The 27,535-nt window shown below is 41.9% G+C and overlaps 1 protein-coding gene across 1 annotated transcript in view; it reads left to right on the top strand.

Moving 5' to 3' along the window:
* The first annotated feature begins 15,289 nt into the window (after positions 1-15,289).
* The window catches only part of LOC138765336 (phospholipid phosphatase-related protein type 5-like), a 161,933-nt gene continuing 149,687 nt past the window's right edge, over positions 15,290-27,535 (top strand). The window contains exon 1 of the mRNA XM_069942378.1: positions 15,290-15,580. Coding sequence (XP_069798479.1) covers positions 15,377-15,580 — 204 coding nt within the window. The 5' untranslated portion in view covers positions 15,290-15,376. The remainder of the gene's footprint in view (positions 15,581-27,535) is intronic.

Consider the following 27,535-nt stretch of genomic DNA (forward strand, 5'->3'; position numbering starts at 1 on the left):
TGATGTAGAAACTAGCTGTAGAGACCACTTGGCAATGTGTGTAGACCCAAAGTTAACCAGCTGCCCACAGACGAATAATGTTTAAGAAATTGTCATACAAAAAAAAAATGTGAAGAATTACTGAAAGAGAACAGGAATATGATATTGCGATAAATGATGAACCATAATCCTATTCAATAGGATCAAAGGGCTGAATAAACCATTACAATCTTACTCGTTCAAAGTTTTTACATTTGCATGTTTTTCCAAAGAGGTATGCGAAGAGATGTGTGGCTCCTTCCACAAAGCACAGTCTCTAAGTGTTTGGGAATCTGCAAGTTCCTCTCCAAACTCAGTTCATGTGAACTTCAAGATTATTGATTGATCCGAAAATACTAAAGCTCACTCTTTATCACTGTAGGAAGATCCTCACGACACATTCATAAAAAAAGCCAGTTCCCCGTCACACTGGCAAGAGCCACAAATCTGGCCTTATGAGTGACGAACTAAGGAAAGTCTAGGAACTCCTAAGATTTCACAGACACTGGACAACATTTTTGTTTCAAAAGGTTTGCTTCCTGAAAGAAAATGAGGGACGATGATAAATGGCCAAGCTGGAAACAAAGATTATTTCAGATTTGCTGCATCACGCTGGAGAAACATTAACTTTTTATTGAGTTTAGCATGTTTAATCGCATAATGATTCTGATTCGTTGCATTTATTCAACTGACCTAAGAAAATGTTGCCACTGATTTTTATTTGTGCTCAGTATCTGACACTTCTCATGTCAGCATTGATGGATTCCAATTGCCCTGATACTGCTTTTCCGTGGTCGCAATGTCCTGGTGAAACCTTTCACTGCGTTCGTCACTGACTGCACCCAGATCAACGGGGAAGACGTCCAAGTGCAAATGCAGAAAATGGATTTTCAATGACATGTTGCACTTTATGGTTTTGTCCGCTTGAAGCATGAGGTCAATCAGCTGGATGTCGTTTGGTGCTCTATTATTGCCAAGAAAATTCTCAGCAACATCTTTAAATCCATTCCATGCTATTGCAGGCCTCAGACAATATTTGCATTACACCTGCACTGAGTACATGCCCAGGCCTTCTTGCACTGGCATGCTCTGTGGGCAATATAAAAATGACAGGAAATCTCAAAAATAGGCTATATTTAAAAAATGGAACATGATTGGAAGATTTCAAGGTGAATTTTTTTGATCAGGAGCCAAAAATCCACAAAATAAACCCAAAAGTATTCAAGAAACAAAATCTTTGTTGTCCAGTGTAAACCCCCAAAAGAAATTGTTGCACCATCAATGACTCAAAAGACTGAAGTTGAGCGAAACTGATAGGCTTTTATTCACAATAGAATGAAGGCACATCCCTACTGGTCAACTGTCTCAAACTGAGAAGGGGCTGAGGGGCAGTCATCTTTATCAAGAGCCTGTGGGAGGGGCCACAGGTACAATCGGCAAATGGGCATGCCCAGATATGTAAATATATGCATATAGTGGTTTACCACATTCACCTCTTGTTTTTAAAAAGAGTCTGGCGGGGTGAAGGGTTGATGATACAATTACAAATGAAGTCTTTTGGGTCATTTGGTTTGCTGCTGTGACCGTCATAGTACTGGCTGTTCTGGAACACCTGCATGCAGTCGCCGGCATTATGACGAGTGTCATGTGTCATTTGGTGGGGCTAAGGTGATATGCCATGGCCTCGATGCATTATGATTGGCAAGGGGTGGGAGGGGGGTGGGGTGATCAGTGGTTGTCTCCGGAGTCCCTGAAGGTGCCAGGTCCTTAATGGAGATAGTATCTTTATCCCCATCAGGGTACACCACAAAGACGTATTGGGGGATGGCATGGAGGAGTTGGACCCTTTCGACCAGTGGGTCAGACATTTTCTGGAGTAGGACAGGCCCAGGGGATGTCAGCTATGTCAGCAATGTGGTCCCTGTCGCCATTTTCCTGGGAAAGGAAAACATATTTTCATGCAGTGTGGAATTGGTGGCCGAACTAGAAGGGACCTGATGGAGTGGAGCGCCTCAGGAAGAACCTCTTGCCAGCAGGAGACTGGATGGCCCCTCAACCGTAAAGCTAGGAGGGCTGCCTTCCAGACCATGGCATTCTCCTTTTCCAGCTGGCCATACCCCCAGGGGTTGTAGCTGGTAGTCCTGCTCATGGCGATGCCTCTGGCCAGCGGGTACTGGCGCAGCTCATCCCTCGTAAATGAGGGTCCCAGTCACTATGAATATAGCTGGGAAAGTGAAACAGAGTGAAGAGGTTGTGTAGGGCCTTGATGACTATGGCAGCTGTCATGTCAGGGCAGGGGGTGGTGAATAGAATATGCAAGTACTCATCAATCACATTTCAGTCGGAGGAGGGGAGGGGTCCTTTGAAGTTGACACTCAGATGTTCAAAGTGGGGGAGGGGGTGGCTTTTATCAACTGCGCTTTGTCTGGCTGGTAGAAGTCCGGTTTGTACTCCACGCAGACATGGCAGTTTTCGGTCATCGATCTGATCTCTATGATGGAATAAGGCAAGTTGCGGGCTTTGACAAAGTGGAAGAACCAGGTGACTCCAGGGTGGCAGAGAATATTGAGAAGGGCTTGTAAGCGGTCAATTTCTGTGCTGGCACAGGTTCCGCGGGATAGAGCATCTGGGGGACTCATTGAGTTTTTGGGGCTGGTACAAGATATCATAATTGTAGGTGGAAATTTTAATTCTCCTCCTCAATATCTTGTTGTTCTTGATTTTACCTCATTGCTGCTTATTGAACATGAACGTGGTTGCACATTGCTTTGTTAGCAAGGTAAATCATTTCCCAGCCAGGTAATGCCTCCAGTGCCATACTGCCTTGACAATTGCTTGGGCATCCTTCTCGACAGAGGAGTGTCAAATTTTGGGGCCTTGGAGGGTACGGGAAAAAAGTGACGGGTCTGCCCATCTGGTTAATTGTAGCGCCCAGAGTGAAGTCTGACGCATTGCTTTCCTCCTGGAACAGGATGGATTCACCCACAGTATGCATTGTGGTTTTGGCAATGTCTCCCTTGATACAGTTGAAGACTGCACAGGCCTCTGGTGTTAAGGGAAAAGAGGTGAATTTAACGAGGTGATGGGCCTTGTCCGTGTAGTTGGAGAACCATTGGGTATAATATGAAAAAAACTCAGGGATCTTTGCAGAGTTTTAAGGCAGTGGGGGTGGGTAGGGGAGTTCCAGGAGTGGGTGCATGTGGTCAGGGTTGGGACCAATGACTACGTTCTCAATGACACAGCCAAGGATGGCAAGACGGGTTGTGTGAAATACGCACTTAGCCTTATTGTACGTGAGGTTATGGAGCTTGGTGGTGTGGAAACATTTTTGAAGGTTAACGCCATGGTCCTCCAGGTTGAGACCATAGATGGAGACATTGTCAAGGTACAGAAATGTTGCCTGCAGCTGGTTCTGATCTACCATGCGGTCCATTTCCCATTGAAAGACCATTGGTGACGTCAAATTGGACTTTCAGGAAATAATAGAGGTGGCCGTCTGCCTCGAACCTAGTATATTGGTGATCCACCGGGAGTATGGTAGAGAAGGCCCGATATTGTGCAATTTGATTCACCATATCGGATATACGAGGAAGGGGGTATGCGTCCAGTTGTGCGTACTTGTTAATAGTTTGACTTTAGTCAATGACCATTCTGCTTTTCTCCCCATTCCTCACTACCACCACTTGTGTCTTCCATGATCCCCTTATTGAGGAGTCTGTGCACTTCCACCCTAGTGAAGGCCCTGTCCCTAGCGCTGTACTGCCTTCTTTTGGTGGCGACAGATTTACAGTCAGGGGTGAGGTTTGCAAACAGCAATGGAGAGATGATTTTAAGGGTGGAGAGTCCACAGGTCATGCATGATGGACGATCAGGTTGTTGGCTGTATGCGGTGGGGGAAGTGGCTGAAGGTCAGTAGAGTGCAGTGGGTGATTTGGAAATTGCTGGTTACAGACTATGAGGGGTGGATAGGGCCCATTGTACTCCATCGGCACGCTTTTAAGGTGACATCGAAATACCAATCCCAGTAGCATGGAGGCACAGAGCTGTGACATCTCCAGAAGTTTAAAGTTTTTATAGTCTGTGGCCCACACAGTTAAAGACAGTAGCCACAGACATCCACTATATGTGACCTTGAGGACAAGGAGACTTTTGGACTGGCCTTACAAGAGAGAGTAGCACTGCACTGTGTCAGGGTGGATGAAGCTCTCCATACTCCCACTATTGAACAGGCAACTCATCATGTGGCCATTTATCTGAATGTCCATCATTGATCTGCTGGGTTGATGACGGCTGCCTTGGTCAAGTGTGATGGAAGGCAGTGTCGGATCGTTGATTGTCACTGTGTCAGAGAGTTCAAGTGTTGAGTCGAGAGATGGTGGCATCCACGCCCTGCACACAGCGCTGCTGGATTTTGAAGATGGAACCCAAAATGGTGGCCCTAACAACTTGCAGGGAGTGCTGCCGGGTCTTGGAGATAGTGGCCAGGATGGAAGGTCCCAAGGCCTGCACGTGGTGCTGCTAGGGAGGGGTGGTCTTGATCGGCACACTTTAGTATTGAGCCCTTCCTTCCCGCAGCTGGAGCAGCCTGTGTCTTTTGCTGGGCAGTATTTCCTTTGGTGCTTGACCAGGCCGCAGAGGTAGCACTTCAGGCACTTGTGGCATAGGGCTGCCGTGGTCGGGTCACTGGTGAACTGTGACGGTGGTGGCACGTCCCAAGTTGGTGGCACCCAGGTCAACCACAAGGCGGCCTCATTGTCAGTTGAGTGGGCCTCCATGTTCTGAAGGGCCACCTCCAGTGTGCCTGCCAATTCGTCCACCCTCCATGGACTGAGCTCACCTTGCTCTAGTAGTCTCTGGTGGATGTAATTAGACCTGATGCCTGGGACATAGGCAACCTGAATCAGGTCCTCCTTGCACTCCGCGGCTGTCATGGTGTTGCATTCACAGGCTTGTCTGAAGGTTCACAGGGCCTGGAGGTACTCATTGTTCGACTCTCTGGGTCGCTGCTTTCAGGTCACTAGTAGTTGACTGACGTAGACCACATTGACCTTTCTCAGGTACTGGCCTTTCAAATTGTCCATTGCCTCTGGATACGACGTATTGTCCCTGATCATCAAGTATACCAGGGGCCTGACTCAGGAGTGCAGTACCTGTAATTTGTTTTTCTCTGTCCGAACGATGGCTAATTATGCCGGCAGAAACGCTTTGAAACAGAGCACCCAAAGTTTAAAGATGCCTCAGGTGATTGAGGATCGATTTCCAGTTTCTCTGGCTTCAGGACCTGCTCTATTGTCAAGACTATTGCAAATAAAATTGATGCACAATCAATGACTCAAAAGACTGAAGTTGAGCAAAACTGATAGGCTTTTATTTGCAATAGAAAAAAGGGCACATCCCTGCTGGTCGACTGTCCCAAACTGAGGAGGGTCTTTATTCAGGATCCTGTGGGAGGGCCCACACGTATAGTCAGCCAATGGATGTGCCCAGACAGGAAAATAAATACACATGGTGGTTTACCACAGAAACACTCAAGTTTCTGCTGTGTGAAGAGATCCAAAATAAGCCAGGAGAACATCTTAGGAATATTGTTAAGAGCCTTCAGGAGGGAGTCATGGGAACATGACCCAGTCTTCATCAAGGGCTCAGTAGTGGAAAGGGTCAAGAACTTCAAATTCTTGGGTGTCAACATCTCCGAGCATCTGTCCTGGAGCCTCCATGTTGGTGTAATTATGAAGAAGGCCTGCCAGTGGCTGTACTTTGTGAAGTGCTTGAGGAGATTCAGTATGTCACCACTCTCAAAAACTTGTACATGGAGAGCATTCTGGCTAGTTTCATCACTGCCTGGTATGGAGGTGCCAAATCTCAGGACCAGAAATAACTCTAGAGGATTGTTAACTCTGCCTGTGACATCACCACCGAGGACATCTACATAAGGCGATGTCTTAAAAAAGCAGCCTCTAATCTCAAAGACTCCCACCACCCAGGCCATGCTCTCTTCACTCTGCTACCATTGGGGAGGAAGTACAGGAGCCGAAAGGTAAGCACTCAAAGGCACAAGGACAACTTCTTCCCCGCTGCCATCAGATTCCTGAATAATCAATGAACCAAAGACACTGCCTTACTTTTCATGCGCTATCATTTTAATTTTATTCTTTATATATATAATATGAATGTTTGCACTGTGACGCTGTTGCAAAACACTAAATTTTATGACTTGTTCATGACAATAAATTCTGATTCTGAAATAGTGCTAAACATAATCTGCTGGATGAACTCAATGGGTCAAGCAGCATCAGTGAAGAAATAGAATGGTCAGCATTCCCATTCAAAACTCTTCATCTGTACTGAAGAATAAAGCGATTAATTGGCAACAATAAATTTTCAACGTTGTGGCTGGATCAATACACATATCTCAAAAATTGTTTAAAATAATATTCACCCTGAGGTGCAGTGGATTTTTTGGTCAGCTGATGTTTAATAGTGGGTGAGGAAAAATTCTGCTTGAGGATTTGATTGCCCAGACTCTCACTTTTTATACCTTTTTAAAAATCTAGGTAACAAAAAATAGCAATTTATTGACATGAAAAGCACATCCGATTCAGAATTTGTTGGCAGGAGCATTCTCCGAAATTCACAGTGCGAACATTTATATTAGCCACCTTACAAAATAAATCAAAATAATACAAGATACAAAGTATAAGTACAAAATAGTCTGTGGTTCTTTGTTCATTCAGGAATCTCTTGGCAGAAGGGAAGAAAGTGTTCTTGTACTGCAGAATATTCGTTTTCAGGCTCTTGTACCTTTTCCCCGATAGTAGCGTGGCCTGAATGGTGGTGGTCCTTGAGGATAGAGGCTGCTTTCTTAAGACACCACCTTAAGAGGAATATATTATGCAATATAATTTTTACTCTTTAAACCAAGAGAATGCATTATGTCTCTAATCAATGGCACCTGTACAAATCTGGAGACCAAAAGAGGATAAAAATCACCTTTATATCCCAGCACCCTAGGTACGAATTAAGAAATAATGGGAACCACACTTCCTCTCAGTAATCACATATTAATCTTCTGAGTTGCCGTACAATCAATCTCACCTGTCATAATTGCTAAAGTCATGCAGGAGCTCCCTAACAATAGCTGACACAATTCCCGCAACGACCAACAAAGAGTTATGACTCATGGAATAGTCAGTCTTTTCCCAACTTGGCGGAATCTAAAAACTAGAAGGCATAGATTTATGGAGAGAGGGGAAGGATTTAAAAGGGGACCTTTTTCACACAGAGGGCGTTAGGTAGAAGGAACAAGTTGAGATGGGTTCAATTGTAATGCTTAAAATGCATTTAGGATTGGATAAGAGAGGTTGACAGGGATATAAGCCGAATGCTGAAAAGAAAAGCTTTGCTGGCAACTTGGCCAGAATGGACAGGTTGGGCTGAATATCTTGCTTCTGTGTTGTAACATTCTAATATTCAATAGACGTCAACCACAGGATCAATATTGGTGTTAGGGAGATTTAGCAATACCGTGAAGGGGGCAATAGAAGAAAGGGGCCATCTGCAAGGCACTAAGAAGCTAGCAGACTGGCTAATCAAAACCCAACATGATAAAAAGCAGTTGTGTTACACTATCCAGAACCTACAACTGTGCCAAGAGACAGACCACCTAACACCTTTTGGTCTGCTCATTGCCGCCATTACAAACTAACAATCCTTTCAATTAATTTTGGGACTAAGGGGATTTTGTTAGCACTAAACATAAACAGCAATGAAAAATTTACCAGATGATGGCAATTTCAAAATAATCTTTTTTTTAAATTAAACTATTAATAATATATTTCTTTCTTACTTATCTCTAAATTTTCTTAACTAAACTTAACCCCCACTATGCACAAATGTAAGTGTGTATGTGTGTGTGTGTGTGCGTGTATGTGCGCGCGCGCATGTGCATGTGTAATTAAAGTCCCACTCTGAAAAGTCAATCTTTTAAAAGTTCAGCATCATTTTAGTCTTGCCTGAAGGTCTTAAATTCTCAGTTCAGAAATAATTATAAAACACTTTTAAACATTATATCTTCAGGCCTTTTTACTTACAATGTAGTTATTGTCTTCCACGATTAATTCACAAATCCAGTCAAGGGTTAAACGAAGTGGCTATTTTCTTCCACAATGAATTCATAAACCCAGACAAGGATTAAACAAATGTGGTTATCTTCTTCCACAATGAAGTCACAAACCAGAAAAAGTTAAACAAAGTGGCCAAACACAAAAATAGACCCAGTAGAAATCTGTCCTCTTTTCCAAAGAGACAGCAAAATGGTCTTCCTTATTTCAGAAACCACTGAAGTTGAACTCAAAATATCTGAATTCAGTAATATATTTTTCCCAAATCATCTGACTATTACATCAAGGACAAGGTGAGTTCCAGTTCGTGGAAACCACATGACCATCGGTTTTATTTCTAACAAAATTCTGTTCCTTTTTCAAAACCATTTCATATCCATAACAACCTTTGACCTCATCTCTGTTCTAGAGGCTTAAGTGGCTTTGATTAACAACAGATAGCTTCCTCATGTTCTTGAATAATTAAGACCCACAAATCCATTATCTCTGTCTGTCCAAGGTATATCAACCCCAAGAATGAACACTCTTCTCAAAAAACAATGGTTCTCTATAAATGTGCTGTGACTTGTGTGTGACCCTGTATGAATCAACTGCTAACTTATTTAGAATACAGATACAATATTTTAACTCTATAATGTACTTTACTAAAACATTTTAAGAAAAGAAATATAGTTTAATATTAAACTAAAAGTTAACTCAAATCAGATACACTCCAACAACAAATACACAAGTTTTGTATTGTGTTTGCCAATGGAAAGCTCTCTCTCCTTGCTGCTGAACACAAGACAAAGGAAGCTACCTCCATGATTTTAATTTTTAAGTTGGGCAATCTGCCCTGCCTCTTTCAGTTCACTACAGTGATGTTGCAGGAATTCTATCTCCCTATCTTTCTGGGCACCCTGACTACTTAACTCGGATGTGATACCCCACTTAATAACATTGACAATCCAATTAAAGAGGGGACTCTACTGTGTCAAGGACCTATTAAATGACTCATTAAGATTTTTTTTAAAATACCAAGCCCACTATTCCAAATTTCAAATGGCTAAATTCTATTCTAATCTCTCTTCTCAATGTGATAAATGTATAACTAAGGAAGGTACATTGTATCACATGTTCTGGTTAAGTCCTCTTTCCAATTTTTGGGAAGGGGTATTTTGTATTTTCTCTTTAGTTCTTAATATTAATTTGACTACCCCATTGGTTACCTTAATATTTTTATATCAATAGTGGTCTGTCTGTGTTAACCTCTGCAGGGTGGGGTTAGATACGTAGATCAGTAGTTTAATGTTTCTTTTCACTTCTTTTTAATATAACATAGGTTACAATACCATCTGTATTATTCTATAAGATTTGTTAATATACTATTTTAATCTCATGTACTTATGTAACACTTATATGATGAAACTAATAAAAAGATTAAAAGGAACCCTGCCTGCAGCAGGTGGAGAAGAGTAACAGGTTCGATCAGTTCACAGAGAAATGATTCTGGACACAAATGTTACAATCGCACGTATCTTTTATAATCACACATGAAAAAAAACAGGGGAGAACATTAGAGAGAAATAAATATGCTATGCATTGATATTTTATACAGTTCTAATCTGTGCATCTAGCCAATCATGACTGTAGTTGATTTAAATTGGCCAATGGCAAGGGGTGCACTAATGGGTGGCTGGAGTCCAACCTTGATTGACAGGTGATGTGAATTTCAAATAAGTTTCAGATGAGGAAGAAATGTGACTACCACAATACACACATTCCAGACAGGCAGGGAGGCCACATTTCCTCCACACACAACAGTTAGCTACTTTGGCAGAATCAGAGTTCACTTCAGACAGGTTAGACGTAGTTACTCGCCAACAAATTCCAACAAGCACCACCATAAGTGGATTTTGACCTTTAGCATACTGTTTTATCATGAACATTTAATGAACAAGAATTTATGTTCTTCATTGTTAAAGCTATGATTAGGCAGTGTTGGTATATGACCCAACAGAAATTGCATTGGATCTCCACCCATTTCTAACAAATATAATTTTCTTATGTGGTCGAATGCCTCCTTGCATGCAGGTAGTAAAACAATTGGTGATTACATTTTAACAATAAGCAGGGCACTTTCTCTCACCATCATCATAACTTCAGTGTATTTCACATTGGAGTAAATAATAGAGCAAACATTGTTTCCCTTCATACAATTAAATAAAGGATTGTAAAATAGACAGAAAGGATTGAGAAAGGTGGTGATCCATTAATTACTGCAGTGTCAATCTATCTTCAATCATCTTTTGTAATATGTGATGGGGAGTGTCATTAAGAGCACTATCACAAAGCTATACTCCGGAACTATGAGAAATACAATAAACATAAGGTTACGCATGAAACAATATAATTGGTTACACAGGCTATACATCACGCCCCAAAAGTTAAATAAATGGGACCCAACAGTATCAGATAGATGTTTTAGCTGTAAGAAAGAAATGGGAAAAACAGTACATGCAATTTGGGCATGTGAGAAAGTGGAAAAATTTTTGGAAGATCTAAACAAGGTATTAAATAAAATGACAAAAAGCAACATACCAAAAAATCCAGAGATCTATCTTTTAAGTAATATAAGAAGTAAAGAACTAGGCCTCAAATTGGATGAAGCACAAAAAAGATTTATGATGATAGCCTTAGCTGTAGCAAAAAAATGTATAATGTCAACCTGGAAATCAGAAGAGAGGCTGAGAGTACAGCAATGGTACGTAGAAATGAATAAATGTATTCCATTGGAAAAAATAACATATAATTTAAAAAAAAGTCACAGTATTCAAACAAATTTGGGAACCGTACATGGAACACAACAGAGAGGGCCTACCGCGGACCTCCACCCCCTAAGATCATAGAATGAGAAGAAGACAAAATGAATTGACCCAGTGTGTAAAAGTAGATGACACAATTTTCTTGTTTATTTTCATTGTGTGATGACATTTTTTAATGGGTTTATTGTATTGTATATGTTGAATGTTTAGTGGGTATGGAGGGGGTGGGAAGGAGGGAGGGAAAGGAGGGGGGGGAAATGGAGAAAATGACACTGTGTAGATTCAAGAGGGAAATGTTTGTGCGTATTTTGGTTAGTATGGTTCATAGTGTGTAAAATAGAAAAAGAGCGCCATCGCGTGATATTTGTTGATCAATAACCTGTTCACTGATTATCATCTTTAAAATCACCAGTCCCTTTTAATTTGAAAGATTATTACAGTTTTTGGTGGAAATACTCTATGACTCAATAGAAAGAAGAACTGAATTTCAAAGCTTTGATTCCAGACAGCATTTGACCAGGAGAAGCATCAAGAAGCCTTTCAAAATCAAAGCCAATGTGAATCAAGGAGTAGACACCCCACTTGAATGGTACAAAGGAAGCTGACAGTTATTGTTGGTGCCAATTATCACAACCTCATTGTTACATTAATTCCTTAGTGCGGTTTCCAAGGACCAATCATCTTCAAGTTCCTTCCATTCCAAAGAGAGAAATTGAAAGGTTAACTCATGATTACCTAATGTTCAATTTATTTGCAACTCCTCGGGTAATGAAATAGCCTGTGGCTGCAGTCATCAATATCTGAACATCATTCAGACATAAGCTGTTAACTTGGAGATAATATTCATTCCAAACAAGTAGCCATCTCCAATATTAGAAAGCCTAATCATCTATTATTGTTGGGCAACAGCATGAGCATCACTGTGTCCTCCATCATAAACATCCCAGAATTCATTATTAACTAAACCAGCCATACCCCTCCCTACAAACTAAGCAGGCATAGGATTCCCTTTGTCCTCACCTTTCACCCCACCAGACTGCACATCAAGTATATCATTCTTCACCATTTCCACCAGCTGCAACTAGACCAGCCACAACTCACCATCTCCACCCCATTCCTCCTTCCACAGGATCACTCCTGTGTCCAGTCATCCCACCCGACCCATCTCTCCATGATCCCTGGTACTGCCCCCTGCAATGACAGGAGGTGCAACACTTCCTTTTACACCTCCAACTCACCATCATCCAGGGAGCTAAACAACTCTTCCAGCCAAGGCAAAGATTCACATGCACCTCCTCCAACATCATCTACTGCATTCTGCATGTGGCCTCCTCTCCATCAGTGAGACCAAGTGCAGACTTGGAATCCACTTCACAAAACATCTGTGCTTTGTCTGCATGGCTATCCTGAATGCCCATTCTCATGCCATTTACACTCCCCTTCCCATTCCCACACTGACATCCATCCTTAGCCTTCCCCACTGCTAGTGGGTGGCCAACAGTAAACCAGAAGAACAATACTTCATGTTCTGCCTGGGCAGTATACAGCCCAATGAATTTTACAATTTCAGGTATTGCTTAATTCTTCCCTGCTAAACTACTTCTATTCTTACCCTCCATCACCCAGCCCTGCACCTATTCTCATCCCCTTCCCACTCTTGTTCTGTGCTCTTACCTCCATGGAATTTTCCCCCACCCCTCCCCGGCTCTATTTAATCCTATCTGTCCTTCCTATAGATGACATTTTCCAGGTTCTAGTATTTCCTAATTTCAAAATGTGTCATCTTCAAGGTCACGTGGGGATGATTTCTGATTTACTATGTTATTAATCCAATAAACCAAACTTTGTAGACGCAGCTTTATGTAGCTTTAATCCATTGATAAAATGGATAAATATTTTGCATAACTTCTCATAACCATGAATAAACAAAGCATTCAGCTATATTTAAAGATATAACAATATTTAACTTTAAAGAAATATATAAGGAGAAATAAGACGAATTCAGAGAAAATTACCTCAAACTCACGCTTCCTTCATAGTTCATCAAAGAATGAGATGCAAGCTCTTAGTCTGTGCGGATATTATGACATATTACGTCATAGTCATTACGTTAACACTACAAATAATAATCCTTCTTTAAGAGATAGCCACAAAATTAACAAAGAATCAAAAACACAAGGTTTTAACCTTTACACTTACCTAATAACTCCCCCATTTGCTCTCATTTTATCACTGTCACCATCTTTTCATCTAATCAAATTCCAACATTAGCAGCCTTTGGCTCCTCTATTACCCCACACCACCCTGTATGACTCTTCTTCCACCTGATCCCATTTTTCCCTTCCCTCGCACTCCCTTTGCTTGGCACCTGCCAATCAACTGCCTCTGTGCATCATCCTTCACCTCTCCCTGGTTCATCAATTCTTCTATTAGCCCCTGTCCAACTTCCCACCCTGCCCGTATTATACTGGCTATCACTGCTCTGCACGCTCAGTCTCGATGAAGAGCTCTGGCCCAAAACATTGACAATTCCTTTTGTCCCTGCTCAGACCACTGAGTTACTCCAACAGTTTGTTTGTTGTTCCAGATTCCAGCATTTCCTGTCTTCTGTCTATCTCCATGCAAATACTGTGCTTGCAAATCAAGTCAAAGACTCGATATTCTGGGGAGAAAACACATCTCAAGTCACTTTGAAGGTAAATGTGAGGAACACAAAGGCTGAATGGGTCCAGCTCCAACAAAACTCAAGGGATTCAATATTGTCCAAAGGAGAGCAACGTGTTTTATTGAGGTCCACGTTTAAAAACACACTTAACAACATTAATTCACCATGGTTAAAGTATGTACCATCAACCAGAATACACCGCAGTAACCTGCCAAGTCATCTCTTGTCAGAATACAATTTTTACTACTTTGAAGTTCGTGCATGAATATGCTACCACTTTCCAGTCCTCTGCTACACTATACACATCACACTAATGACAGTTACAATCAAGAAGGTGTTTCACCATTCACCATTGAGGTCAACTAGGAATGGAAACTATGTCCGATCATGGAGAAACTCAGTAGGTCTAACATTGTACTTTATATAGCAGTGGTAAAGATTCAGAACCGAGGATCTGGCTTGAGCCCTTCATCAGGGTACCTTGATGATGTCTTCTTCAAAAGTTGGCACTTGGGGCAGAATAACTCCAGCTTTGCTGCACATTGAGCGATCAGCTTGGATCATACACTCCAACCTCCGGTTTGGAAATTAATCCTCCAGCCTTCTGACGAAGTGGAGTGGCTGCTGCCCGGAACCTCGATGAAGATACCTTGTCGTTCAACAGCCTGCTGGGACTGGGTCAGAATTCCAAATGGCGCCTGTGGCAAGAATAGGATTTAAAAACAAAAGTTTGCATTTTTTTTTCTTGCAATCTGCCCTAAGATTTTCTCAGATAATAATAGAGTTTATGTGTTGGGTTTGAAAAGAAGTGCATCGTTATTTTTGCAAGGGTGTCTTCAATCAAGGACCGGTAGATATTTTATGAGCTTATCAATCGTCATTATATTTGATGCCGTGGTGTTTCATCCACTGAAGAGCTTCGCTCTTTGGCAGTCGTCTGCGATGAATGGTGTATTGATTGGTTTTAAGGGCTGGGAACGCAGCAAGTCAGAATAAAATACCCCTTCCTGGAAAGAATCCAAATCTGATGCAATTGATAAACCGCTGCCACAACAACACGGGCATTTTGCGGGGTGTACGGGTGAGGGGGTAGGGAATGTGACCTTTTTTTATCATTCAAAGAAGAAATGAGCCGAAGTGTTGCAACAGGAAAGAAAATTCCGGTGCTGTGAGGCTGAGGCAAAGACAGCGACCAGCCAATGCACAGCGTCGAGTTCCTGCACCCACTCATCTCTTCCCTCGGGTTGACGGGGGAGGGAACTGATGGATTTCATCGATTGAAACAGCTCGATCTAAAAATACATGAACTTTTAGGACATGTCGCTTGGAGCGGCAAACCCATCCGACGCTGCTTGTGTGCATGTTCGCCCAGAGGTTGAAGACACTGGGAGACATCAGTCCAGTGCACTGAAGGCTCGAAATGCTGGCAGCCAGACAAGGAGCGAGAAGGGGGAGGTGAGGGCACTCGCTGGTCTCCCAGTCCAGGGTTGCATTCATTTAGCTTAGGCTCGGTTCAGCGGAGGGGGCAACGTTTCGACACGACTGAGGCGGCCGATCGACAATGTGCGGGCAATTTGGTTCGTTTCCATGGATGAACTGCTTTCATGAGCCACTGGATGCGGAGACCTATCTGGCGAATGTACTGGAGCCATAGTTGCCGTGCCTTGTGAAGTGTGGGACACACGGAAATTATACCACACCAGCAAAGGGGTTGGGTGTTATTTCAAAATTATTTGTCAGCTCCATCAGTCAGACTATCCTCCACGATCATGTTGTATTTCCAGATGGTTATAATGGCTGGGACCGTCATGTTGGCTTATTACTTCGAATACACTGACACTTTCAATGTCCACATCCAGGGATTTTTCTGTCACGACGACACTTACACCAAGCCCTACCCAGGACCCGATGAAACCAGTGCCATTCCGCCGGTCCTGCTCTATTCTCTCGTCGCTGGGGTCCCCCCTGTGCTGGTAAGTTTGCAACAGGAAAGAAAAGAGCGGGGGCGCCGCGGGATCCGTGCTGACCCCTGAGATGTGATGTGCCATCGCTATTGTGTTCGCGTCTTGTCCGTGCTGGTTAATGACCGCTCGTTGAAGCGCCGTCTGCGGAACGAATGAACTCGCCACGGTTATTAACGTTGCAATTCTCCCCAATCGCCTGGAAACTCTCCAAACATTTTATTTATCTTTTTGCACGGGGTCTCTAATTGATAGAACAGCCGATGTGTGTGTGTGTGTTTGGTGGCGAAGGTGAGCAAACTCTGGATGCCTGCAAGGAGACGGAATGAGTTGCTGAGATTGATTCCCTTTGGTCGAAAGGGTCTTCCCCTGAAGTTGTGGATGGATGGTCTCGCGTTTCTCATGACAATAAAAAAAAAGCTGGGGGCTGTCATTAATTCAGGGGAGCCGAACTGTGCACGAATGCCCAGGGTCAGTCAATGAAACAGGCACTGGCTCTGATCGTGCCTCGACCTGTCGCTTGGTCAAGAGTGAGCGGCGAAGCTACAAACTGTGGCAGGTGGAGGTTCCACGGCGTTCACTTTGGGTTCATATTTCCCTCGCTGGTCGATGTCAGTTCAAATGTATCGCAGGGAGTCTCCTTCGCTGCTGCCGACGGCCGTCAACCTCGGCGGTCGCAGCAGTGTTTGGGGGCTGCAGCTGGTGGTGGTCCTGAGATGAGCATTGAAACATGCCACGGTTAGTGACTCCACCGAGAGTAAATTAACTTTCATTCGGATGGGGTTTTAGGGGCAGATGATTAAATCTGGTGAGGGGGGGGGGGGGGATGCCAACCAAACCAGCAATGGGTCTGCTTTAGATCCATCGTTAAAACTAGCTTGAAGAATATTTAGCATAACATATGCCTGCTTGTACGTTTGACAGGAGGTGAATCATGGTTATTATCTGAATTGATAGAAGGCATCTCGTGCATAATTTCCAATGCAATCTTTTCTCAACCATTTTTATTTAGAAGCTGTATTCTACAGAGATTAATCTTCGCCTTGCAACGGTACAGCGGAGCAATTTATGTTAGAGCTGAGGAGGGCCAAGTGGCAGAATTTGTATTCTGTGCAAGTCGTTTGAGAAACTTTAGATTTGTGGGACTCTCTTTCCTTGTGAAAAGGGGAATTAAATTCAGTGGATCTTTCAAGGAAGACCTCATCCCTAATAATTAAATAGACTCTTGTTTTTGACTTTCAGGGTGTGCAGGAAAATCAATCGGCAGTCATGATTTGACTATCTGTGAACATTTCTGCCAAGAATCCACAGGGAATGAAATCAAATAATTAATCTTTAGATTTAAAGTTAAGCCTGTAAGATATTTATGGAGAACAAATTACAAAACATTCCATCTGTTTTCAGGGTAAACCAACAGGTGCAAACATTGAATATTTAATAGCCATTGGACAGCCAAAGACTAATCATTCATTGAGGGCATTTTGGTCAATGTGACAGTTGATTTTAGAAGCTGAGAGAAGTGGGAATAGACTTTTGCATTTGGGAATAAGTGTCTAATCATGGAAGATCAGATTTATTGTCAGATTACATACATGACATCACATACAACCCTGAGATCTTTTTGTGGGCAACAGTTGCCAATTATTGGTAGTCCAAAAAAAAACGTACATAGCGTAAAGCTCCTTCAGTATATTCCACTATTCTAACAGATGCACCTCCACTCATTTTAATGGATGTGATTCACATTGCTTGATTTTGTTTTAATTCTAACAACAATTACTCCTTGTCTTGAACATTTCTGTTCACATGGGTCCAGGAGTCTTTTGGAGTGAGGGCTCCAGATCTCTACAACCTTTTGTGTATTTAGGTTTAGTTTTATGGTCAGAGTACATACATGATATCGCATACATCCCTGAAATTCTTCTTCCTGTGGGTAAGGCAGAATTACCACTAATTGATAATGCAAAAAAAAAATGTACGCAATAAAGAAATGTAAGGAAACAGTGCAAAAAAAATCAATAAAGTGCAAAACTAATGAGTATGAATAAGTTGTTGAAGACTTTGATGGTGGAGGGGTAGCAGCTGTTTCTGAACCTGGTGGTGTGAATCTTGTGGTATTTGTACCTCTTTCCCAATGGCAGCACTGAGAACAGAGCATGTGCTGGATGATGTGGATCCTTGATGTTTGCTGCTGCTCTCCGATGGCAATGTTCCCTCTTAATGTTCCTGATGGTGGGGAGGGTTTTGCCTGTGATCTCCTGAGCTGTGTCCACAACCTTTTGGAGGGCTTTACGCTCAGGGGTATTGGTATCCTCATACTAGCCTGTGAGGCAGCCGGTCAGCACACTCTCCACCACACAACTGTAGAAATTTGCCAGGGATTCTGATGTGATTTTACTCCCAAACTATTCAGGGAAATTTTTAAGATCAAGGATCCTTGTTTGGAATACAGTTACAAGAAGATATTTGTCTCACTTATCCATTCCATGAATTAATTTTATAATTTTAGTTGCTTCATTTGGATCATCCCTTAATAAATGCAATCATATAATTTTCTCTCATAGTTTAACATTTTAAGCTCTTTTGCAATTTTGATAAAACTACACATCCCTTCGTAGTGCAATATTACCACTTTCCAAGTTCAATTCCCAAAAAAAAGATGGAGCTTGAAGGTGCATGACATAAGATTCCTTGAGGTAAAGGGTAATATTCCTTTGACATGTATGTATTATTTGTACCCTTGATCTCACATTTGGTGATTGATATGAATGGACAACCAAACCCTTTCCTTCTCCAAACTTATCTTTCTAATCATTACATATTCAATCATAATGGACTCTTTTTGTTTTCTTATTTCTCTAAGCCCCTTTGACTTTCTTTCATTGCATTGGCCTTTTAAAACAGTAGCTCTTAACTTACTGCTAACTCCAAAATTGAATGCATAAATCTTTATACTGTCCTTCAATTTATTAAAGTATTTTGTGAGAATTCAATGACAGTATATATTCAATGGGAGCATTATTTATATTCCATAAATAACTACATCCATGATATCTTGACTTTAATGCAACAAAAATGATCATGGGATGGAGCAAATTAGTGACACATCTTGTTAGGGTTGATGTTCTTTGCATTTGTTTTCATGCTTTTTTTTGTTCAGTTTACAGCTTTCCTTGTATTTGTCTGTCTAAACCTCTATAATAATATTCTGTATACACCTTTTATTGGAGTGGATTGTTTCTTTTGAATTGGGAGTTCAGAAGTTCTGGGATGTTTCTTAGGGCTTCGCAGCCTTCACCACTACATCTACCCTCAGCGTGCCATTAGCTGCTGCTCTCCGATGGCAATGTTCCCTATAAATGTTCTTGATGGTGGGGAAGGTTTTGCCTGGGATCTCCTGAGCTGTGTCCACAACCCTTTGGAGGGCTTTATGCTCAGGGGTATTGATATCCTCATACCAGCCCGTGATGCAGCCGGTTAGCACACTCTCCACCACACATGATCTGACGTGGACAAGTTAACCCACTGCCATCTACCACCTTGAAATCACACCCAATTTATTGATGATTAATGGGCCACAGAGATTAACATGCAAGTTAACATTAATAATACTCAAGGCTCCCTCAGGGCGCCTGACCTGCTGTATGTATGTTGTTGGTGGGAATTAATTTCTAAGACATTTATCCCACATTTTTTTAAATGTTCTGTCAGTCTTTCATTTAGAAAAGGAAAATTTCATGTTGATTTCCCCTAATTAATCTTGACGCAGGGTAATGCAGATATGACGGCTGCATCTGCTATCAATAAGAGTGGATGTGGTTCAGGTGAGGAAAGTGCTGTCGCATTTCCCTAAGTCAGCATTCCTTGAGCAGCTTCATTAATCTACCCTCTATCCAAAGTTCAGAAGTGAGGCTAATTTTGCAATACTTAGCTCAAAGAATAAAGCAGACAGCACACACATTCAAAATGCAAAATTCAGAGAGTAAGTGCCATTTGCTATAGTTTAACCATACAAATAACCATCAGTGATCGAGTCCCATAAGATGTAGCGAAAATAACTACATTTGATATTCAATGGCATAACCACATTACTGACTTAACTGTCCTGATCATCATTTAGGCCACATATTAAATACGTCTGCATCTGTGCAGTTTGGAGAAAGGCTATGCTATTGTATTGGATCCCTCATTACTTAGTCCTTAAAGTCTTCATAATTATTGGACATCTTCTTCTTTGGCTTGGCTTCATGGATGAAGATTTATGGAGGGGTAATGTCCACGTCAGCTGCAGGCTCGTTTGTGGCTGACATGTCCGATGCGGGACAGGCAGACACGGTTGCAGCGGTTGCAAGGGAAAATTGGTGGGTTGGGGTTGGGTGTTGGGTTTTTCCTCCTTTGTCTTTTGACAGTGAGGTGGGCTCTGTGGTCTTCTTCAAAGGAGGTTGCTGCCCGCCGAACTGCGAGGCGCCAAGATGCGCGGTTTGAGGCGATATCAGCCCACTGGCGGTGGTCAATGTGGCAGGCACCAAGAGCTTTCTTTAGGCAGTCCTTGTACCTCTTCTTTGGTGCACCTCTGTCTCAGTGGCCAGTGGAGAGCTCGTGATATAACACGATCTTGGGAAGGTGATGGTCCTCCATTCTGGAGACGTGACCTACCCAGCGCAGTTGGATCTTCAGCAGCGTGGATTCGATGCTGTTGGCCTCTGCCATCTTGAGTACTTCGATGTTGGAGATGAATTCGCTCCAATGAATGTTGAGGATGGAGCGGAGACAACGCTGGTGGAAGCGTTCTAAGAGCCATAGGTGATGCCGGTAAAGGACCCATTATTCGGAGCCGAACAGGAGTGTGGGTATGACAACGGCTCTGTATACGCTAATCTTTGTGAGGTTTTTCAGTTGGTTGTTTTTCCAGACTCTTTTGTGTAGTCTTCCAAAGGTGCTATTTGCCTTGGCGAGTCTGTTGTCTATCTCGTTGTCGATCCTTGCATCCGATGAAATGGTGCAGCCGAGATAGGTAAACTGGTTGACCGTTTTGAGTTTTGTGTGCCCAATGGAGATGGAGATGTGGGGGGGGGGGGTGCTGGCTGATGGAGGACCTCAGTTTTCTTCAGGCTGACTTCCAGGCCAAACATTTTGGCAGTTTCCCCAAAACAGGACGTCAATAAATAATCTATTTTCTGTTGGACATAGATCTTAGAACCTGTCAGTGTAAAAAAAAATTGTTTGGAAAATGAAAGCAAATTAGATACCAATTGATATTAATCAAATAATTTTGAGTACTGATCAGTCCAGGCACTTTGCCAATCCAGCCGTGTTTTCACTCAGAAGACTGTCAATATTCAAGATATAATACTGACTAAGTGCATCCCCACACCATCACTGATTAAGATGTGAAACAGAAATCAGAATCACAATTTATTGTCATGAACAAGCCATGAAATTGGTTGTGTTGTTGCAGCATCTTACTGCAAACATTTATATAAACAACTATTTTTTTAAATAAAAAGTCAAAGCGAGGAAGTGTTTTTGGTTCATTGCCCATTCAGGAGACTGATGGCAACAGGGAAGAATCTGACCTTGTGCTGCTGAGTGCTCCTTTACTTTTTCCCTGATGGTAGTAGAGTGAAGAGGGAATGGCCTGGATGGTGGGGTCCTTCAGGGAGGAGCTGCTTTCTTAAGACATCACCTCTTGTAGATATCCTTGATGTAATGAAGTCTGATGCTTGTGATGTTACAGGCCAAGTTGACAACCCTCTGGAGTTTTTTCATGTCCTGAGCTTTGGCACCTCTGAACCAGATAGTGATGCAACCAGTCATAATGCTCTCCATAGAAGTTTGAGAGTCTTCGGTGACATATCGAATCTCCTCAAAGACCTCACAAAGTGTAGCTGCTGGTGAGCCTTGTTTGTGATTGCATTCTCATGAAGGCTCCAGGTCAGTTCGCTGAAGAATTGACCCTCTGGATTTGAAGTTCTTAACCCTCTCCATTATTGAGCCTTTGATGCAGACTGAATCATGCTCTCCTGTCTTCCTCCTTGTTAAGGACCCTGGACTGACCTTTTGGACTGTAGACTATCTCTTTAAAGCAGTGGTTCTCAATCTTTTTGTTTCTACTCACATACCACTTCAAGTAATCCCTATGCCATTGGTGCTCTGTGATTGGTAAGGGATTGCTTAAGGTGGGATGTGAGTGGGAAGGGAAGGTTGAGAACCACTGCTCTAGACCCAATTGTTACTGAAAGAATTTGCTTGAGGAAAAATTGTCATTGGTTCATTGCCTTTGGAGTTATGAAACCATGAACATAACAAGTCTATTAGGTATGATTAAAACAGTGGTTTTCAAGCTTTTTCAAACTGAGGAGTGTGATAGACAGACGTATCTGGGAATACAGATACATAATTCCCTGAAAATGACATCTCAGGTAGATAGGGTTGTAAAGAAAGCTTTTGGCATATTGACCTTCATAAATAAAAGTACTGAGTGCAGGAGTTGGGATGCTATGTTAAAGTTATGCTGTATTGTTCCCAGTTTTGGTCACCCAACTACAGGAAAGACATCAATAGGAAAGAAAGAGTGCTGAAGCGATTTGCTAGCATGTTGCCCGGACTTGGGGAACTGAGTTACATGAAAGGTTAAACAGCTTAGGACTTTATTCCCTGGAGTGTAGAAGAATGAGGGGAGATTTGAAAGAGGTATTTACAATTATGAGGTGGATCGACAGAGTAAATCTAGATAGGCTTTTTCCACTGAGAGAGGGTAAGTGAGATACATACCAGAGTACATGGGTTAAGAGTGAAAGAGGGAAGTTTTAGAGAGAACATGTGGGGGAACTTCTTCACACACAGAATGGTGGGAGTGTGGATCGAGCTGCCAGCTGAGGTGGTCAATGCGGGCTCAATTTTAACATTTGGACAAGTACATGGATGGGAGAGGTTTGGAGGGCCATGGACAGGGTGCAGGACAGTGCAACTAGAAAAACATGGTTTGGCACAGACTAGAAGGGCCGAGGAGGCCTGTTCATGTGCTGTAATGTTCAAAAGTTCTATTCTATACTGAATACTTACCTTGGTGCAGTTGTAACAACACTTCTGCAGATAAGGAAAAAAATCCTCCTAAGCTATATCCATCTCTGTGGGAAGATATTCACCCCAAAAACTACAGTGGCATAAGATTTTTTTTGTTCTCAAGGCAACTAGCGATGGAAATTTTTTGAAAGATTTTTTCAGAATATCTGCGACTCAAGGATGAATGACTGTTCATCAAATGTTATTATGAATTTTTTTGGCAACTTCTATTGACAATAACTCAACAAATGTGATTAAAAAAATTAAAATACTATCTGATTATAATGAAAATTGTATTGTCAGAATAAGGTAAACATGTTACTAGGAGTGAAGGTCTTTTTATTCTGTGGTTGATGTTTCTAATCAGGGATTTAATGTGTCATTTGAAACGATCTCCGATGCATTATGTTGTTTCCCACTGCTACATTTTCCCCACATACATGTATTAAAGCTTTCAATTCTACTGTTATGTTCTCCAGGAGGATAAATGTAATATTTATATACTTTGCATAAGAGTTTAGAATATGTGTGAATATTATTTAAGATGTGCTTATTGTGAATATTTAATTTGTGTTGATTTTTTAAAATTTGTTGGTGCTACACAAGATAAGACCATAGATATAGGAACAGTAATAAACTATTCAGACCATTGAGACTGTCCTTCTACTTAATCATGAGTTGATCCATTTTTCCACTCAGCTCCACTGCCTGGCCTTCTCCCCTTAACCTTTAATGCCCTGGCTAATCAAGAACCTATCAAGCTCTATCTTAAATACACCCAATGACATGGCCTCCATAACCGCATGTGAAACAAATTCCACAGATTTACCATCCTGTAGCTGAAGAAATTCCTCTGCCTCTCTGTTCTAAGCAGACACCCTTTAATCCTGAAGTTGTGCCCTTTTGTCCTTGATTCTCCCACCATGGGAAACAGCCTTTCCACATCTACACTCTACATGCCTTTCAACATTCAAAATAGTTCAATGAGATCCCCACTCATTCTACTAAATACCAACATGTACAGACAAATGAGTATTGGGGAACCTCCTCTGAACCTTTTCCAATGTCAGTACATCTTTTCTTAATAACAGCCCCAAACTGCTCACAATTCTCTAAGTTAGATCTCACCATTGCCTTATAAAGCCTCAGCATCACATCCCTGCTCTTGTATTCTATTCCTCTTGAAATGAATGCCAGCATTTGCCTTCTTCCCCACTGATTCATCATGGAAGTTTACCTTCAGGCTATCCTACACAAGAACTCCCAAGACTTTTTGCATCTGGGTATTTTCAATTTTCTTGCCATTAAAAAAAAACAATTCTCCTGTTTATTTTTATACCAAAGTACATGACCATACAGTTTCCAATCTTATATTTCATTTGCCACTTCTCTGCCCATTCTCCTAATCTGTCTTAGTCCTTCTGCATCCTCCATAGTTCCTTTACACTACCTGCTCCTCCACCTAATTTCATATCATCTGCACAATGCCATTCATTCCATAATTCATATCATTAATATCCAACCTAAAAAGCAGTGGCCCACTAGCAACTGGCAGCCAATCAGAATATGTTCCCTATATTTCAACGCTCTGCTTCCTGCCAGTCAGTCAATTCTCTACCCACACTGTTTCCTCTTATCCCATATGCTCTTGATAAGTAGCCTCATGTGTGGCACCTTGAAAAAGGCCTTCTTAAAATCCAAATACACAGAATCTCCCTTCTCTTGCCTGCTTGTCATTTCAAGGAATTCCTAAAGAATTGTCAAGCAAGATTTTCCCCTAAGAGACCATGCTGGCTTTTGCCTATCTTGTCATGTGCCTCCAAGTACTTCATAACCTCATTCTTGACATCAACTTCAACACCTTCTTACCACTGGTGTCAGGCTAACCAGTCTATAATTTATTCAATTTATAATTTAGATATGCAGCATGGTACAGTAAAAACCCCTATTATCTGGAATTTAAGCAGCTGGCAGCCTCAAGCAACCGACCCCCCCAAAAAAATTGTGGCATATAAATGGGTAAAAAATACATAAGTTTAAACTTGCTGTGCCTTGCCATTAGTTCTCCATTCATACAACACACACTCTCAATTATCCGCCATCTACTAATCCCTGTGGTTGCCAGATACCAGGCATTTTACTGTAACAGGCCCATTTGGTCCACAATCCCATGCCTCCCAAATACCCCAATTTTATCTATAGCTGCCGTACATTTTGAAGGGTGAGAGAAAACCAGATGTTGGGAGAATATACAAACTTCTTACGGACAGTGGCAGATTCGAACGCAAGCCGCTGACATTGTAATAGCGTTGAGCTAACAATGGTGCCCTTGTTTAAAATCTTTATCAAATGATGAGGATTTAAAACATAACTCTGTCAAATTGATGGTATCCTATATGTCAAAGGAGAAATTATCTATTTTACACAGGAATGCAGTTTTTCGATTAACAAAGCTCTTCAGCCATAATCTTAATATTTTGGTTCTGACTACATATAACATCAACTTTACTTGAAGATGCTTGTTAAACATTGTCTAAAATTATAACATACAGCTGAATGTTTTTTGAACTGTCGACATGATATTTTCCTTAACAATAAGCATTTTTTCAGATTTTTGTCGGAGTACATATTGCACACGACATCACATTCAACCCTGAGGTTCTTTTCTCCTGCGGGCGAAGCAGAGTTCCCAATTATTGGCAGTGCAAAAAAAAATAAACAATGTTCACATGTAAACAGATAAAAAATGTAAACAAACTGTGCAATACAGAGAGGGGGGAAAAAACCCCAAAGTGCACAAGTAAGAGTCCTGAAATGAGTCCCTGATTGAGTTTATTGTTGAGGAGTCTGATGGTGGAGGAGTAGCAGCTGTTCCTGAACCTGGCGGTGAGAGTCTTGTGACAGATTTGGAGGCACTCTCTACATTGACGATGCTTAATTTTAATTTGGTAAGGAAAAGAAAAAAGATCAATTCTTTGGTTAAAAATGCCAGAGAAGTGTAGCTGTGTACTATATCTTGTTCCTGGCTAAAGAGTTGTTTGTTACAAACCAACCGGAAATATTGAATATTAAATTTTCTGCTCCCTTGTAAAAATAAACAGTAGGTAATCCAAATTGTTGGATAATGACTTAATTGCTTCCACCAGCGTTGTCTCCGCTCTATCCTCAACATTCATTGGAGCGAATTCATCTCCAACATCGAAGTACTCGAGATGGCAAAGGCCGACAGCATCGAATCCACGCTGCTGAAGATCCAACTGCGCTGGGTAGGTCACTTCTCCAGAATGGAGGACCATCGCCTTCCCAAGATCGTGTTCTACGGTGAGCTCTCCACTGGCTACCGAGACAGAGGTGCAGCAAAGAATAGGTACAAGGACTGCCTAAAGAAAGCTCTTGGTGCCTGCCACATTGACCACCGCCAGTGGGCTGATATCGCCTCAAACCACGCATCTTGGCACCTCACAGTTCGCCGGGCAGCAACCTCCTTTGAAGAAGACCGCAGAGCCCACCTCACTGACAAAAGACAAAGGAGGAAAAACCCAACACCCAACCCCAACCCACCAATTTTCCCCTGCAACCGCTGCAACCGTGTCTGCCTGTCCCGCATCAGATTTGTCAGCCACAAACGAGCCTGCAGCTAACGTGGACATTACCCCTCCATAAATCTTCGTCCGCGAAGCCAAGCCAAAGAATCCAAATTGTTGGATAATTACTTAATTGCATGTAGATAATAAAATTGAAGGTTTTTACACAAGCAATGTGGAAAAATATATTTATATAAAGGTTCTCTTTGAAATGTTGTATTCACAAAGTCACATCTGTAGTGAAGTCTGAAGCTGGTAAAGATGCAATAGATCTTTTTTGTACATGAAAAGCAGGCATTCTGTCCAGGGAGTCTCGCAGCAAAGCTTCTTCCATGTCAAATTCCCCAAATGCAAAGGACATAAAGCATTTTTTTTTAATTTTTAAAAAGTTTTTAAAAAATAGCAGTTTCAGTGTCAATGCTAGCATCAAAAAAATGTTGCCGGAGGAACTCAGCAGGTCAGACAGCATCCTTGGGTAAAAATAGTTACGTCAGCAATTTTGGGTTAGAACCTTTATCAAGGATTGATTAGAGTGCTGACCAGAAGTGATAACTATTTCTACCTATGGATGCTGTCTGACCTGCTAAGGTCCTCCAAAATTTTTTTGTTGCACAAGATTCGGGCATCTGCAACTTCTGTGTTTCACTACATTAACTTTATATACTTCAATATTTTAGTCTGTCAGACGGTTCCTTTGAATTACCAAGATCCAATTGAAGTACACTGTGATGAACAACATGCCTTTAAATGTTTAGTTTTACTTCAGTAAAGCAATTCATGCAATGAGTCCAAATGCTTCCAAAGGCAGAGAAACCAGACACCCAGAAGTACTGAAATGCCAGACTGTAGAGCAACAATCCTAATGACCATGTTTTATATGTTGTGACCAAATTAAATCTGGTTTTGGAATCTTCCTCATCTCCATTATAATGATGCAAAATGACTCGAGTGAAGGTGTCTGTACCCTGATTTGATGTATGCCAATTGACACGACCCCATTAGACCCCAGGCAATTTGCCCGGTTAGCGCCCCAGTTACATGGCAGTTAGAAAGGGTCTGACCCAGTTAACCCCGTCAGAATCTAACTGGGTCCCTGACCTCAGAGGTAGTCAGGAACCCCAGTTAAACTTACCCAGGTCACGTCCACAGGCGATTTAAAAATGAAAATGGCGGGCCCACTTATTCTGGAGACATCAGCGCTTGTGTGCGTGCGTCACCGGGTAGCCAGCATCCGAACATCGGGCAGTAATTCCAGTGAGTGCGTGACACACTATTGCGGGGGCAAGATCTCCCTTAAGTCACCAGGTTGGCGATTTAA

Source organism: Narcine bancroftii, chromosome 5, assembly GCF_036971445.1.
Source record: "Narcine bancroftii isolate sNarBan1 chromosome 5, sNarBan1.hap1, whole genome shotgun sequence".
Lineage (NCBI taxonomy): Eukaryota > Metazoa > Chordata > Chondrichthyes > Torpediniformes > Narcinidae > Narcine > Narcine bancroftii.